General features: G+C 40.8%; 1 protein-coding gene across 1 annotated transcript; it reads right to left on the bottom strand.

Annotated features, from left to right (window-relative positions):
• Positions 1-7248: 7248 nt before the first annotated feature.
• cetn3 (centrin 3) lies at positions 7249-14178 on the bottom strand. The gene is made up of 5 exons (XM_007893055.2): positions 14060-14178; positions 12743-12878; positions 11600-11714; positions 10101-10292; positions 7249-7649 (listed from the first exon to the last, which is right to left on the bottom strand). Exons 1-5 carry the CDS (start codon positions 14161-14163, stop codon positions 7606-7608), a joined length of 591 nt encoding a protein of 196 aa, XP_007891246.1. The 5' UTR covers positions 14164-14178; the 3' UTR covers positions 7249-7605.
• Between the last annotated feature and the right edge of the window lie 1710 nt (positions 14179-15888).

The raw sequence follows: 15888 nt of genomic DNA, 5'->3' as shown, positions 1-15888 counted from the left end.
AGCACGATCTTGCCCTTGCTTGAGGCTCAAATCTTCACGGTAACGAGTATTATCTTAAAATGTAAGATAATGCAGAATTTTGGAGAATTCTTAAATTAGGTATATATTTGGAACGCAATTTTCCACAGGTCTTAAAAAGAACTTAGGAAAACCATCTTGAAAAACTGTTTTGGCTTCCAAACTAAGTCTGAATTTAAGAATTTTCCACAATTCTGTATGATCCTAAGAAAAATGGCCATACTAGCAAAGACGAGGTGGTGTGGACCACAACCAAAACCTTGAGAATTTTTAACTGTCCTCTATTAAACTTTAGCCTGCTACCCTTCACATACAATTCTTCCCTATTCCCCTTTAACAACGCCCAAGAACCATTGCGTTTATAGGATATGTTTATAATAATCCTTGCTTTTGATCATTTGAATAGCACCTTACCCATCAACATCTCAAGATATACTGTAAATTGCAGTGACTGTGTATTTTTGTAGGCAATTACAGCAGCAAATTTGCAAAGTAACATTCCACAAACAGCCATATAGTGAATGAACAATTTTATTTGTGGGATTGTTGGCTAGGACTCATTGTACGCTTATATTCTTTTATGTCCCAATACTGCTCCCTGCTGGCTACTTAGCCAGTTAATTTTCAAAGGAATTCATCAAAACTGCTATTGTAGGGAGTTTCTTATGTGGTGGTGGGGGTGGAATCTTCTCATCTCTAGTCTCAGTAGAGACTTGTTAATTTTATTTCTGGAATATTGTAAAAATTCAGGCAACATGTCTTCTCCCTTGACTTCTGTATAGGCGGAGATATAGGCTCCCTCTTCAATGTGTTCAGTTCTATTATTTCTGGCCAGTCATTCCTATCACATTCACTTACTGGCTGTTTGTGGGACATTTCTGGGTGCAGCAAATTGGCTACCACATTTGCCTACAAATACAGTCACTACACTTTTCAGTAAATCCTGCAAAACGTTTGAGAAGTTTGATGATGTAATAGGTTAAAGTGTGTCAAATGTAAAATGTATTGTACATATGTTGATTTAATTCTATCTATGATTCCCACTATTACAATGTTGCAATGAATAACAAATAAGAAAATCACCAAGGTCAACAAAATCCAACACATTAACTGTCAGATGATCCCTATGCCATTGGAAGGGGGAAAACACATTTTTAATAAAATTCCTCTGGAGGATACCATTAATAGAGATGCGAAAGGACCCTAATCATACAGACTGCCCACAACATAAGAATCCACTGCAGCATTAGACAGACCTCTATATAGTCTAGGGCTGGTCTACTTTTTGTTAAAAATCGGATCATGAATGTAATGATCACATAAGAATTTTCTGCTTCACCACAAAATTATAAACACGACACATTGTACTCACTAATTGCTGGTATCTTAGTCATTCCATAGTCTGCAAAGAGGCTTACTCAAAAAAGCCAAAGCTCCCTACCTCCCTTTGCAAAACACTTAGATTGTACAGCAAGAAAATTATGAACTATATTAGCTGGTTGAGGTTTATAACTCCCAGTCAGACATAAAACACTTCATGTTTGCTTCTGTGTATAGTCCCTGAGGTTTACAGCTGTCTCCAGCTCTTTGGCAAACTGTTAGCAGTAGAGTTAACATCAGTGAGTTCTAAAGTTCTAAAGAATTCACTTAACAAAAGAATTAAAACTACCTTTGTATGAAAAATGCATCATTTGTAATAATATGAAAATGTACTGTATCTTGTAAAATCATTGTCTTCTTACTTCTACCCCTTAAAATTAAAATAATAGTTTTAAGAAAAGGATAGATAAGTTCTCATCAGCTTGAAAGAACAATTACAGTACCAAACAAAGATCATTTACAATTAGGGACTAAATTGGGTGTAAGCTGTGAACAATTAAATGCTTGCATTTTCTGTCACAAGAAACACTTTCTGCCTCTGTAAACATTCTCCCAAAAGCTGGGTACGTCAAACTGATAAGTAGCAAACAAATGTGATTTGGATTTTCTGTATAGGTTGTGCTAAGATAGTGATCACTCAGCAAAGTCAATGTGGTGAGAATGGACACTCAGTGTGACCTCTGGACAGAATATTATTCCAGGCAGGGCGAAACCTTGGGCAAGTTTCCTTACTCCACACGCCTAATAATAATCCCTCCAAAAACCAAAAACAATAATAAATTGGTCATTTTCAATCTACGACTGTTTGTGGGACATTGCTGTGCGCAATTGGCTGCCACTCGCCCACAAATATACAGTCAATTCACTTTACAGTGTGTGTTCTGTGAAGTGCTTTGGGACGTCCTCCCGACGTGAAAAGCGCTATATCAAATGCAAGGATTATTATTATTATTATGTGAATTAATTTATAGCTCTTTATTCCAAGCTGCAGCACAAAACACAAGAAAGCCATTCGTACGTGAGTACAGTACTTCCACCAAAAAAGCTTTAAATCCATTATGTCCCATTTACGTGATGTTAAATAAGTTATGTCAAGGGAAGCACTGCAATCTCAAGTAAGGTTGGTTAGATATCTCTCATGTCTCACTGCTTCCTGTGACAATAGTCATTAATTTCACATTTTCTCTTATAGATTCACAAATGTGGAAACAGAAAAATAGTTCCACAGTTCCCAGACCACACTTATGAAATCCTGAGATAAACCTTTGGCTTGAAGCTATTTTCATACTTGCACATTTTCTCAAGAAGTAAAAGGCTTTGAGTTAGTCTGATATTAATGGAGAAAAAAACTCAGACACACTAGAAACTACATTATATATTCTTCCGCTCCCCAGTTTACTCAAGTTGCTCTTACAACTGACTGCAGTTATAATACTGTGTTACAAACCACCATTTTCACATTAAAAAATGTTTTAACAATAGATAATTTGTAGGGAGTTAGACCACAACTCAGTGTTGAAATCATTTGTAATAATTAGTAATCATTACTACTAATGATCAGTAGCTTAGTGGTTAGAGCACTTGCCTCGCAAGCGAGAAACCTGGGTTTGATTCCCAGCCGGGTGAAACCTTGGGCAAGTTTTCTGACTCAACATGCCTTTTGCCCTGGCACATTGTGACCTCTGACATTTTCAAAATGCCGCTTTGCATTATATGATATTTTCCTGCAGTCAAATGATAAATAAAGATGTAATAGGATCAGTATTAACTGTGACTTAATTATCAGTCAAAATTGTTCACATCCTTTTGAAAACTGGAGAAAGAGTGCCACCTGGTGATAGCAATCAAAAAGCTATTTTTGTATTGTTGCAATTTGGTTTAAAGGAAACAATGGTGCAGTCAGCCCTCTAGCTCTCTTGGAAACATTTAGAATTCATGAATTCTCTCCCGCTTTGTACTTCCCACTGCTAGACCTCTATGTGCTGAACACATCTCCGCCCGCCATTTGCTCAGCTATATCATCTGCAACCGTTGTGATGTTATTTTAAAGATGACATTTAAAGCTTCAGCAAATACACTAAGATCAGTTGAACCGTAGGTATAGGATAACTAGGATATACAGCAAGAGAGTGAATTTATTTGAAATTGTTCGGTAAGCGGCAATTGAGTACCACATGTAATTCCAGATGCCCCATTATTAAATGGACATTGAAGTCTTAGTGGGTTACAATCTATGTTTTTGGTTCCTGGGGTTGATGGCTTAAACATGTGATAGGCTTGAAAAGTCAGTGCCATTTCCACAGTAATAGTAAATTTTCGAAAGTACAGTAAACTCTGGATAATTCGACCTTGAGCTAACTTGTCACAGCCACTTTAATAGACGTGCTGTCAATATCCTGGCCTATGCAAAACATTAATATTACTTGTTACCCAGCTTAGCACGAAACTCATTGGATTCTGGAAATTCTTGTAGAACCTCACCAATCCAGTCACTCAAGTGACTGGGTAAAAGTGACCTACTTATTGAGGTGACCTGATTATTGAAACAGGTCGGGTGTTTCAGGTCACTGATGTAATGTTAAGGGCATTGGTAATGGGCGAAGGTGATGAACATTCAACAACCTTAGTTTACAATCTCATTAAAATAAAGGCATTGTCACACTTAAAACAAAAGCTGTCATGTATTCTGCCTTCCTTTTGAGAATTCAGCCTTCCTTTTGAGAATGCATCCAACTTGTGTTCTGCCAATGCCATAGCTCACAGCTAACTGTCTATGACTTTTGCCCTTACTGTGTTTGATTAAGTCCACAATCTCATGTAAGGACAACTCTTTCCATGTGGCACATTTACAGCACTTACCAAGAATTGGCCGCAGGAGCTCAGGTTAGGCTGCAGGCGCCGGGCGAAGTCAACTTGCCACTCGCGCTGCTTCCGCTATCCCAACACTCCCTGCGCTGCACATGCCCAACCCGGAGCTCACTCTGCCCACAGCAGCAGCGTCGAGGAAACAGGGCAAGAAGCCCGAGGCCTAGCGCACTGTGTACTGTACAGGTTAGTAATGGAGGGGGGTGTTTGTACCGCGTTTGAAGCGGAGGATGGTGCTGTAGCGGCCGCAGTCAATGACCGTTGTCCTGAATAGTGAGGTGCCCGGTTTACTGAAGCCGACAGCCTATCTTTTAACATTGACAATGAAAGAGACTGAAAATGTGCCCACAATTGTGAGGTGTCTGGATTACTGAGGTGACCGCAAACCGGGCTTCTACTGTACTCATAATGTCAACTTGATTGGATAACTTGTGCTATAAGATGGTGTCTTGCATCTCAGAGGCCTCCCGCACTATCCCGTGACATGTGCGGGCACTTGACAGAGGTTGGGAGAACACTTACATGCATCGCAGAAGCCTCTGGTCTAGTGGAGGGCTGCGGTGAGGCCCCCGCCTTCCCCTGTGATAGACCAGAGGCGTCTGGGATGCATCTGAGCATGTGCACCCAACCTCTGCCAAGCCAGTCAGTGTCCCCTTGTGGCTCAGGAGATCTTATGCCTAACACATCCCTCCACATAACAAGCCCTCATTGAGCCCTTCTCCCTTGGAGTGACGGATTATCCGGAGTTTACTGTAGAATGTTAATATGGGATAATAATAATCCTTGAATTTGATATAGCGATTTTCACATCTTCTCGACGTCTCAAAGCGCTTCACAGAATATACTGTAAAGTGAATTGACTGCATTTTTGTGGGCGAAACGCGGCAGCAAATTGTGCACAGCAGTGTCCAACAAACAGTCTTGGATTGAAGTGACCAAATTATTATTGTTTTTTTCTTGAGGGATTATTATCAGGTGTGTGGAGTAAGGAAACTTGCCCAAAGTTTTGTCCTGAATCTGCTGGGAATCGAACCCAGGTCTCTTGCATGTGAGGCGAGCGCTCTGACGACTGAGCTACAGAACTACACGATACGATAGAGGTATTCAAAATTGTTAGAAACTTTGAAAGGATAAATTGTAATCGTCGGAACCTTAAGCACATAATCTTATCAGTCTTTGAGCTCCTAATCATCAGTGCATTGCTGAGGCTACGCAATGTTGTCAGTGGTGCTGTGCTTCAGATGAGACGTTAACCTGAGGTCCTGTCTGCCTGCTCAGGAAAGATCCTATGGTATGATTTTAAATGAGAAAAGATTTTCTCCTGGTGTCTTGGCCAACATACTGCAAATAAAATTGGTTCATTCATTTCAAGGCTTGTTTGTGAGACACTGCTGTGTGCAGATTGGCTGCAATGTCCGCCTACAAATATTCACTACACTGGAGTGAATGTTGTTAAGAGCTTTGATGCATTTCAACAACAACAACAACAACAAGATTCCATTTATAAAGCGCCTTTCACGTCAGGAGGACGTCCCAAGGCGCTGCACAGTTGGGTCATGACCCGAGCAGGGGGGAAATGGTCAGGAGAGGGGAGGGAGCGAGGAGGGGGGAAATGGTCAGGGTGAGGGGAGGGATGGGAGGGAGCGAGAAGGGGGAAGAGAGTCGAGAGGGGAGCTGAAGGCTCGGTCAAAGAGAAAGGTTTTGAGACTGGCCTTGAAGGAGAAGAGGGAGGAAGCAAGGCGAAGGCACTGGGGGATAGAGTTCCAGAGCCTCGGGGCTGAAGGCCCGACCACCGATGGTAGGGCGGTTGGGGCGGGGGACGTGGAGCAGACCGGAGCCGGAGGAACGGAGGGTACGGGCAGGTAGGTAGGGGGATAGTAGGTTGGAGAGGTAGGAGGGAGCAAGGCCGTGAATGGCCTTGTAGGTGAGGATGAGGATCTTGAAATCAATCCTCTGGGGGATGGGGAGCCAGTGGAGGCGAGCGAGGGTGGGAGTGATTTCGACATAAAGCAAGATATCAAATGAGATGATTATTATAAAAAGATTATTTCTACTGGGTGGTGAATTGTCGACAAGGGACATAAAGTCAGAATTGTCAAATGAATTGTTATGGGGAGGTTAGAGGAAATATTTTTTGGCAGAAAGTTTTTATTTATCATCCCTTTCCTGCCTTTTAAATTGGGCTAGGGGATCATGCCTCTCTCTTTGAGAAACCAAAGTATTCTAAGGATATGAACAAAAAAGAAACAATTAACACCACAACATAAGAATCCACTGCAGCAATCACCAAGGTCAACAAAATCCAACACATTAACTGTCAGATGATCCCTATGCCATTGGAAGGGGGAAAATACATTGTTAATAAAGTTCCTCTGGAAGATACCATTAATAGAGATGCGAAAGGACCCTAATCATACAGACTGCCCACAACATAAGAATCCACTGCAGCATTAGACAGACCTCTATATAGTCTAGGGCTGGTCTACTTTTTGTTAAAAATCAGATCATGAATGTAATGATCACATAAAAAATTTCTGCTTCACCACAAAATGATAAACACGACACATTGTACTCACTAATTGCTGGTATCTTAGTCATTCCATAGTCTGCAAAGAGGCTTACTCAAAAAAGCCAAAGCTCCCTACCTCCCTTTGCAAAACACGTAGGTTGTACAGCAAGAAAATTATGAACTATATTAGCTGGTTGAGGTTTATGACTCCCAGTCAGACATAAAACACTTCATGTTTGCTTCTGTGTATAGTCCCTGAGGTTTACAGCTGTCTCCAGCTCTTAAGCAAACTGTTAGCAGTAGAGTTAACATCAGTGAGTTCTAAAGTTCTAGAGAATTCACTTAACAAAAGAATTAAAACTACCTTTGTATGAAAAATGCATCATTTGTAATAATATGAAAATGTACTGTATCTTGTAAAATCATTGTCTTCTTACCTCTACCCCTTAAAAAAATCAATGGGACTGGTCTCATAATTTTATAATATTTTCATACTGAGGTATAGTATAACCTAATTTACAATACAAGTGATGTTTTAATGGGATTTCAAAACAACGTACAAAGTAATTATATACTTGAAAAATACAAAACAGTTTTGTAGCAAAGATAGTAAAACTAGTTCAAAGTTGTCTTTCTGAAACAATGTCACTTTTCTGTTGTTCTGTCATTGTATTAAGTAGTACTTCTGTATTAAGTAGTAATTCTTACTGCTTTCTCCTATAACTTTCTATGCCATATTCCTCTAATTGTCCAGTGCTTCAAAAAGGGTAAATAAGAAGCCATGTCATCAAGGAATTGTTCAGAGCTCCCGCAGCTACTGTTCACAATGGTGCTTAGATGTCGCCAGTCATGATAGCAACGAATTCATCTTGATTTACTAAAATATAATTAAAAATACATGTTAAAACTTTTGTAACAAAAAGAATATTTCTATTTGTTTTAACTTGGATTATTTCTAGACAGCATGCATACTGTAGTAACCTATATAGACTAAGACACTTCAGTATAATAAATTCCAATATTACCCCTGGGCAAATCAAATTGTGCTATCTTCTATTCAATTCACATGATAGAAATAGAAATCTATTTTCCATTGTTAAATCGTGTCAAGAGCATTTAATAATATGGTCCTAAGGATTTTACAATGCACTTTTAACGTACATTCCAAGACAAAGAAGATATTGATAACTTAGTGTATTGCTGCCTTGTAACAGATAACAGGTCACATTATATAATTAATTCAGTTGCTTCATGCATCCATGATATCCCAACAAGTTCAGTCAATGTAGCATCAGATTAATTTTGATTTATTCAGCAATGTCCTTCATTCTTTATAGGGTGATAATATGTCAAATTTTATGTCTAAAACATTAACCTCAAAATATATGTAAATTCACATAATCCTAGTCTGTCTGACCATTCTGCCTCACAATTGAAGATGGTGCAGAATTGTGAAAAATTCTTCAAATTCAATCTAACTGGAGAAGCCTTTTTTAAGAATTGCAAAAAACTGGCTTCTAAATTAAGAATTAATTTAAGAAATTTCCATAATTATGTCACAAAATTGTCTTGCAGGCTAAAATTAGGTTGAATGTTGGGCCTCAGGTGCTAGCTGGACAATTTTAAAACTGCAGTTGCTGTAATGATTATGCAGCATGCTAGTATTCCCTAAACATACATGTAAAACTAATTTCTCTCAACGGCTGTTTGCCATTTCTCTTCCCATACATTTTGTAGTCCCCAATAACTGTAACACATTTATTGGGGAGGGAGAGCAGTTCCTTATCAAAGGACTACTGAGAGTTATGAAATAAATTAATCACACAATTTTTAACATTTCAAAACCATCAACAAGGGATTGTTCTAGTCCCACAGCACATTGGTGCTGCGTACTGTGTTGGAGTGGTAGGATGCTGGCGTTCCCCTGCAATACCTCACAGGCATTTCTGATTGCATTAATATCGGCACGTGGAATTGAAAATCTGGAGGGCAAGTCACCTTGGACTACTCACACACACCTCCTAGGAGGCAGTTACAGATCAGCATTGGCAGAGGGCTGGAAACAGATTGCCTGCTCACTCAGTGAGCCTGCAGGATAGCAAGATATAGCTTATCCGAGATGGTGGGGGTGGGGGGTGGGAGGTGGACAAAGAGGAAAAACAAATAATTTACCATAAAACGGATCACTGACTCAGAGATTTATTAAAATAATCTATTCTAACACAAAATGTACAAAATGAAGTGATAAATTCTCAAGGAAAGTAAAACTAAAGTAGTTAATATCCTAAATATAACATAAATTATAACAACATTAATGAGTTAAATCATTTTTTTGTTTATATTCTCCATCCATCCTGTATTTAATCATTTTCTTACTTACATATTGATATTCTTTTCTGTTTCTTTGTATGGTACTTCTATAATATATCTAGCTAGCCATCCTTGCAGATATAATTACATAGGGCTCTAAATTACAGCTCATGCATTTTCTCCCTCAAATTTAACTTTACATTTGGGAGGATTAACATTAGTTATGAACTTTCATGATTCTACACCTGGGATCACTCCTTGAATTGACATCAGTTTTCTGAGTGACATAAGAGCATCTACAACCACTGGAGACACAATCATGATTAATGAAACTAAAGCAATTGTTCCACAATCAATATGAAACACTACTGAAATAAAAAGGTCAAACACTAGGAAGAAATGAAGGGCACTGCATCACACTGTAGGCACAAAATTCTAATCAGATTCAAAGTGCAGGACAGCAGAATTTGCCAAAAATGAATTAACACAATGTTGAAATTTTCATCATGAATATACACAATTTGATGAAAACTGAGTTCAAAGTTGCTTTGCAGTGACTGTTGAGCCAACTACTACAGCCACTAAACAGCAATTCAGCATCAGTTCACAGAATATCTGCTTAATCAACTATTAAAGTTGAATCAATGGGAATATTGTCAGGAGCAGAAATTCCAAAGAAGTGATAATCGTTACATTTTAATACTGTATTTTTCACCCCAATATTCAAAACAAATGTGAAAAGAACTTAAAATTCATATAAAGAATTTTATATAATTTAAAACCGCTTTGCTTATTTTTGCAGTGATCATTATCTAAATATTTCCAGTGAATAGACAAATTTAAATTACAACCTTATACCTTCTATAGTGAATTGCCACAAATGATGACTAACGGAAGAAAATGCAAACAAATGCTACATCTTTCCAAGGTTACAATAATTTTATCTCCCTTTCAGCTGGTATTTAATCACATTTCAAAGATTTCCTTCACATTTAAAAGGATTTCAAGGACTACTCACTTTCGCCATCTCCATCCTTGTCAAATTCATCAATCATTGCACGAAGTTCCTCATCAGTCATGTTCTCACCAAGTTCTCTTGCAACACGTCGCAGATTACGAAGATTGATTTTGCCAGAATCATCATCATCAAACAATTTGAATGCCTTTAGGATCTCTTCCTGCGGATCTCTATCCAAAATCCAATCGGTCACTAATCAAAAATAATTTAAAATATAACTGCTGAAAAGTTTGATGTAAAATACAGAAACATGGGAAAATAGATTTTTCTCTCAAGTCCAATTACCCACCCTTGCCCCGTATCCCTTAATACCCTGACCTAATAAATATCTATCCACCTCAATGAAGATGTGAATGGATCCAGCATCCACAGGCTTTTGGGGGAGAATTACAGATTTCCACTACCTTATGGGTGAAAAACTGCCTAAATGGCCTAGTTCTAATTTTAAGACTCCCTTGTTCTTAATTAATGTCATTAATTTTAATACAAAAGGAATTTCATTGTTAAAAAAGTCAATATTTTGAACTTTACAGATTCAGCAGGAGATACAGGCTTACAAGATTCAGCCTCATCAGCACTGAACCAGAAACCTATGAAAAACCCAGGTAACTGAACCACACTGGATTAGATAAAGGCAGAAATGCTGCATGTTATATCATATTGAAAGAGTAGGAAAATCATGCAAAATGCTTGGTAAATGTTCGGTTTGTAAACTGTCACAATGATTCAACCTTCCTGTAGGTGATACTGAGGCACAGTTCACTGAGTTACTGATATGTTATACCACAGGTGTTGTGGGACAGAATTTCAATCCCTCATACTATTTACTGAAGTCTCTCCCGATAGGAGCGCTGATAAGTGAGATCCATATTAATATGTTCACAAAGCAACTAGATGTGTTTCGAAGGCAGAGTCCAAATGGACAAAGCTGGTTGGGTATAATGGCTATTTTCTACGAACATGAGAATTTTTAGGAAAATAAGAAAGCAGCAATGAGTAAACTTTGTTTAACCCATTCAAAACCCTTCTTGCTATCACTCTATCACCTAAGAGGAAAGTTATGCTTATACAATGGAGCTCCGTTACAACTTGGCAGTTGGGGTCTATAAATTCCACGCCTGCGTTATAACTGTCACAACTGCCAGTCAGAGTTTCCACATCATGATGTCAATTTCAGTCACGGGGGGAGGAGTGACGGTAGACACAATCGAAGGATACGTTTTTAGGAGGCTTTTAAAAACACAGAGAGGGGAGCATGGCAGAGAGATGCAGGGAGGGTGGGCATAGTTGCTGAAGGCTCAGAGAACTATGATGAGGAAGAAGAACACGCGGCAGATCTACGTTTGAAGAGCAGAGGGGGCAAGCAAGATGAGAAGTCAAGTCTGGAGGTAAAGGTGTGGAGAGTTTCAGCCACTTAACCCAAAGCATCAAATTAAAAATATTACCTTTACATAGAGATTTAAGCATCAATAGAAAACAAAATTTGTGAAAATTGTTACCAACTTCACTGAAGTCTTCAAAAGAGATTTTGCCAGAACCATCACGATCATAATCTTTCAGTATTTTCAGCACATCAGCTTTCTTTACATCAAACCCTAATGCTCTCATTGCCACCTAATAGTAAAAAGACAGTAAGAACCAAACTAAAAAAAATTCTAATAACATGTCAGTAATTTCAGCACTAAAGTTGTCAATCTTGAGACGCTGCTTTGGGCAACTGGCTGAACCATTTCACCAACAAAATAGTCAATTCAATTTACAATCTGTCCTGTGAAGTGCTTTGAGATGTCTCAACGATGTGATAATGCGCTATATCAAATGCAACGATCATTACTATTATAATCTGTGAAGCGCTTTGAGACGTCTCAACATTGTTATAAAGTACTATATATCAAATGCAATGATATGAAGTGCAAAATCAAGAATACATTTTAGTTAATGATCACAATTTATAGAAGTTACCAGCAATATTCTTACTGAAACTATGATTTGCTTTACAGAGTGCAATCACAGAAACAATATACATTTTTTTCTAGTTTAACAGCAAGTGGTTTGGTCCAGCAGCAATGCTCATTCTTTACTGTTATAAAATGTCTCTCAACTCAAGACCACAACTCGGTATTCAACTTATTCAATATGGATTTCTGAAAAACAATAACCTGTTGTCTTTAAGTGCTTTCGAACTGCGACCAGGCCCCCTTTTTTCTACCTCTGCCACATTGCTCGCCTCTGACCCTATCTCACCCTAAAAACCACTGAAAACATCATCCATACCTTTATCATCTCTCGTCTCGATTTATCAAATGCACTCCTCACTGGTCTCCCCAGTTCCACCATTCCCCAGTCCAACTCATACAAAACTCTCCTGTTTCCTCCACCTGTACTAAACTCCATACCCAATCATCGGGCTCTCCAAATGGATGGATTTTAAGATCCTCACCTTCACTACCTCTTCATGTTCTAGCATCTCCCTCTGACCTGCTTGTACGACTTCACTGCCCAGCTTTGTAATGTTCTCAGCTTAAGAGGACTGTTGACTACCATAATTAAATTAGCTAATCAAATAATTCCAAGACCATAAAAACAGCAGTTTACAAATCATATTGCTCTACTGTCAAATATGCATTCAAACCCAAACTCGCCTTCAGTTCATGATAATCTATTGCTTTATCTTTATCTGTGTCGAATAAATCAAATGCTTCCTTAATCTCCCGTTTCTGTTCTTCTGACAATTCTCTTCTTTTTTTCCTTTTTGTCTTGTCCATGGCAAGCTCAGTTCTGAAAGAAATAGAACTGTGCTTGTAGTAACAAAATCTATATTCAAAAGGATTTTACAGAATGATTTAGGGTTGAACAAGTATTTATCGAAAGCAAAAATTGACAATACACTAAAAAACTGAAATACACTATCTTTTAAAATGTATTCTTAAATAGCAATTTCAGATTGGTCATTAAGGAAAAGATTTCAGTTGTTTGGTCAGACCCCAAAATTAAGTGACAGCATTAGAACTCAACCACAATTTAATTCATGTTTTACATCCAGCAGGACTCGGACTTGCTCATTTTTAAGGTCAGTAAATGTACATGAAAAAAATTTTTTTTAAAAAATAAATAGACGAGACTCATTACCATTGAAACATGTTTGTGGCGTTACTCAGAGGAGCGCAGCTGGACAAACAGGAAAATTAAGTTCTGATGAGCGTTGCTTCAAATGATTAACTTATCTTGAGTTTCAGCCTGGTGAGCTCAATTCAGCTCCACGTCGGAGTGTTGAACTCGTATAGTCTAGGCTGACAGTCCAGTGCAGTGCTGGGGTGTGCTGCCTTCCTGAAGGCTATACTTCAGATAAGGTCCCATCTGCCTATCCAGGCAGACGTTTAAGATCCCATTCAACAACCTGCATTTATGCAGTGCGCCTCAAGCAGGGTAGCATCCCAGAGTGCTTGACAGTGATAGAGCAAGACACCGAGGCGGGGGGAGGTGATCTTAGGCACAGCCGAAGAGGAACATCTTCAGGCACAACCTGAAGATGGGGGAGGAAGGAGCAAGGCAGGGCGTAGAGAAAGAGTGTTCCGGTGTTTCTAGGCATAGTGGTTGAAAGCACAGCCACAATGGTGGTACAGAGGGCATAAGGGGGATACAGGAGGCCAGAGCCAGTCTAGTGGAGGCAGTGAGTAGTGGGTTGATGAGTAAGCAGGTCGGAGATAGGGAGGTGCCAGGACACGAAGGGATTTGAAGGGACAGCTCTGATGTCCGAGACAACAATGCTCCAAATAAAACTGGTTATTCATTCCATCTGCTCCCCCCCCCCTCCGGCCGCCATGACAGGCGCCACGGGGAATTTTGTACAGATTTGATCAATCCCAGACATTAGCGCTTTTCGGCTCCGGGTGCGTGTGTTTTTTTATTTAATCCTCGGCTAATGCGGGTTTTGCGGAGAGGAGAGCTGGAGCACGTACCTGAGAGACAGACTCATGGCGTCGCTTAGTACCAGGCAAACCGCATCCGGGCAACGACCGTAACCAAGGGCAGCCCCCGCGGCCCGCCTTCTCCCCGCGCCCATTGGTCAGCTCCGGCTGCCCGCTTCTCGCGATAGGGCAATGCCGCGGACTGATTGGTCTGGAGGGCTGTCAATCAAACGGAGGCGCCGGGTGCCCGGGAGACGGCGCGGTGAACGCGGCCGTTTTTTTTTAAAAAAAAGTGGCCGTTAAAATCAGGTACTTTTTTTTAAAAAATATAAAATGTATTAAATAGTTTCTGCGCCGCTTTCGCCGCCCCCCCCAAAAAAAAAAAAAAAAAAAATTTCTCGGACTGCGGATGCAACCCCGGAAACCCCGCCCCCTCCCCAAAGGTTTGGCGAGAGCCGAGGCTCGGAGACCCCGGAGCCCGAGTGGGGAAATTGCTGTAGTCTAACCAGATAAAACCGCAGAGGTCACCAATGGTGTTGCCATCCAGCAATTGCCGCTGCTTGTCCGGCGCAGACCACCATACTCTTTAGGGCTTTAAGACCAAAAACAATAATAAATTGGTCATTTTCAATCTACGACTGTTCCCGCTGGCTTGCTGTGCGCAATTGGCTGCCGGCGCCCACAACAGCATCACTTTACAGTGTGTTCTGTGAAGCGCTTTGGGACGTCCTCCCGACGTGAAAAGCGCTATATCAAATGCAAGGATTATTATTATTATTATTATTATTATAAGTCACTGATGACGTTCTGAACATCTGTGATCAGGGCTCCCTCTGCCTCCGTGTCCTCCTCGGCCTCTCCGCCGCCTTCGACACTCGACCGCTCCATCCTCATGCGCCGCCTCTCCTCCTTACTTAATCTTCGCGGACCAGCCCTTGCCTGGTTCAATTCCTATCTCTCTCACCGTCTCCACTTTGTTGCCTCTAACGGTTTCTCCTCCAACCCCCACACTGTCACGTCTGGCTTCCTCCAGGGCTCTGTCCTTGGCCCTCTCTCTCCTCTTTAATATCTACATACTCCCCCTCGGTGACATCATACGCAGACATGGAGTCAACTTCCACATGTATGCGGACGACACCCAACTCTATCTTTCTGCCTCCACCCTCAACTCCAGGACCACTGCTGTCCTGACAGACATCAAGTCCTGAATGAGGGCAAATTCCCTACAGTTGAATGTGAACAAGACTGAGGCCCTCCTGATTGACTCGCACCAGTGCCTCAGCACCTCAGGCTCTGGCAGCATCAACCTCCATGGTTTCACACTGTAACTCACCAAGTCAGTCAGGAACCTGGGTATCTTGTTCGACCCTCAACTGTCTTTTCTCCCCCACATTCAAGCCATGACCCGCTCTGCCTTCCCTCACCTCCATAACATCGCCCGACTCCGCCACTACCGCATCCCTCAGGCCCTGAAACTCGTTCATGCCTTCATCATCTCCAGGCTCGACTATGCAAACTCTCTGCTTGTCGGCCTTCCCAACTCCTCCCTCCACAGACAGCAGATAATCCAGAACTCTGCAGCTCATGTCCTCTCCTGCACCAAACTCTGTGACCCCATCTCCCCCATATTCACCCGACTCCATTGGCTCTCTATCCTTCAGAGGATCCAGTAAAAAATCCTGGTTCTCACATACAAAGCCCTCCATGTCCTTGCCCCACCCTATTTGTGTGACCCCCTAACCCCCTATTAACCCGCCCGCTCCCTCCACTCAGCCGGCTCTGGCCTGCTCCATGTCCCCCGCCCCACCTGCCCCACCATTGGCGGGAGAGGCTTCAGCCACTCTGCCCCCAACCTCTGGAATTCCATCCCCCAATCACTC

This window comes from Callorhinchus milii, unplaced genomic scaffold, assembly GCF_018977255.1.
Source record: "Callorhinchus milii isolate IMCB2004 unplaced genomic scaffold, IMCB_Cmil_1.0 Scaffold1, whole genome shotgun sequence".
Taxonomy (NCBI): domain Eukaryota; kingdom Metazoa; phylum Chordata; class Chondrichthyes; order Chimaeriformes; family Callorhinchidae; genus Callorhinchus; species Callorhinchus milii.
Note: the sequence above shows the minus strand (reverse complement) of the source record. Positions and strands in the feature narration are given on the sequence as shown.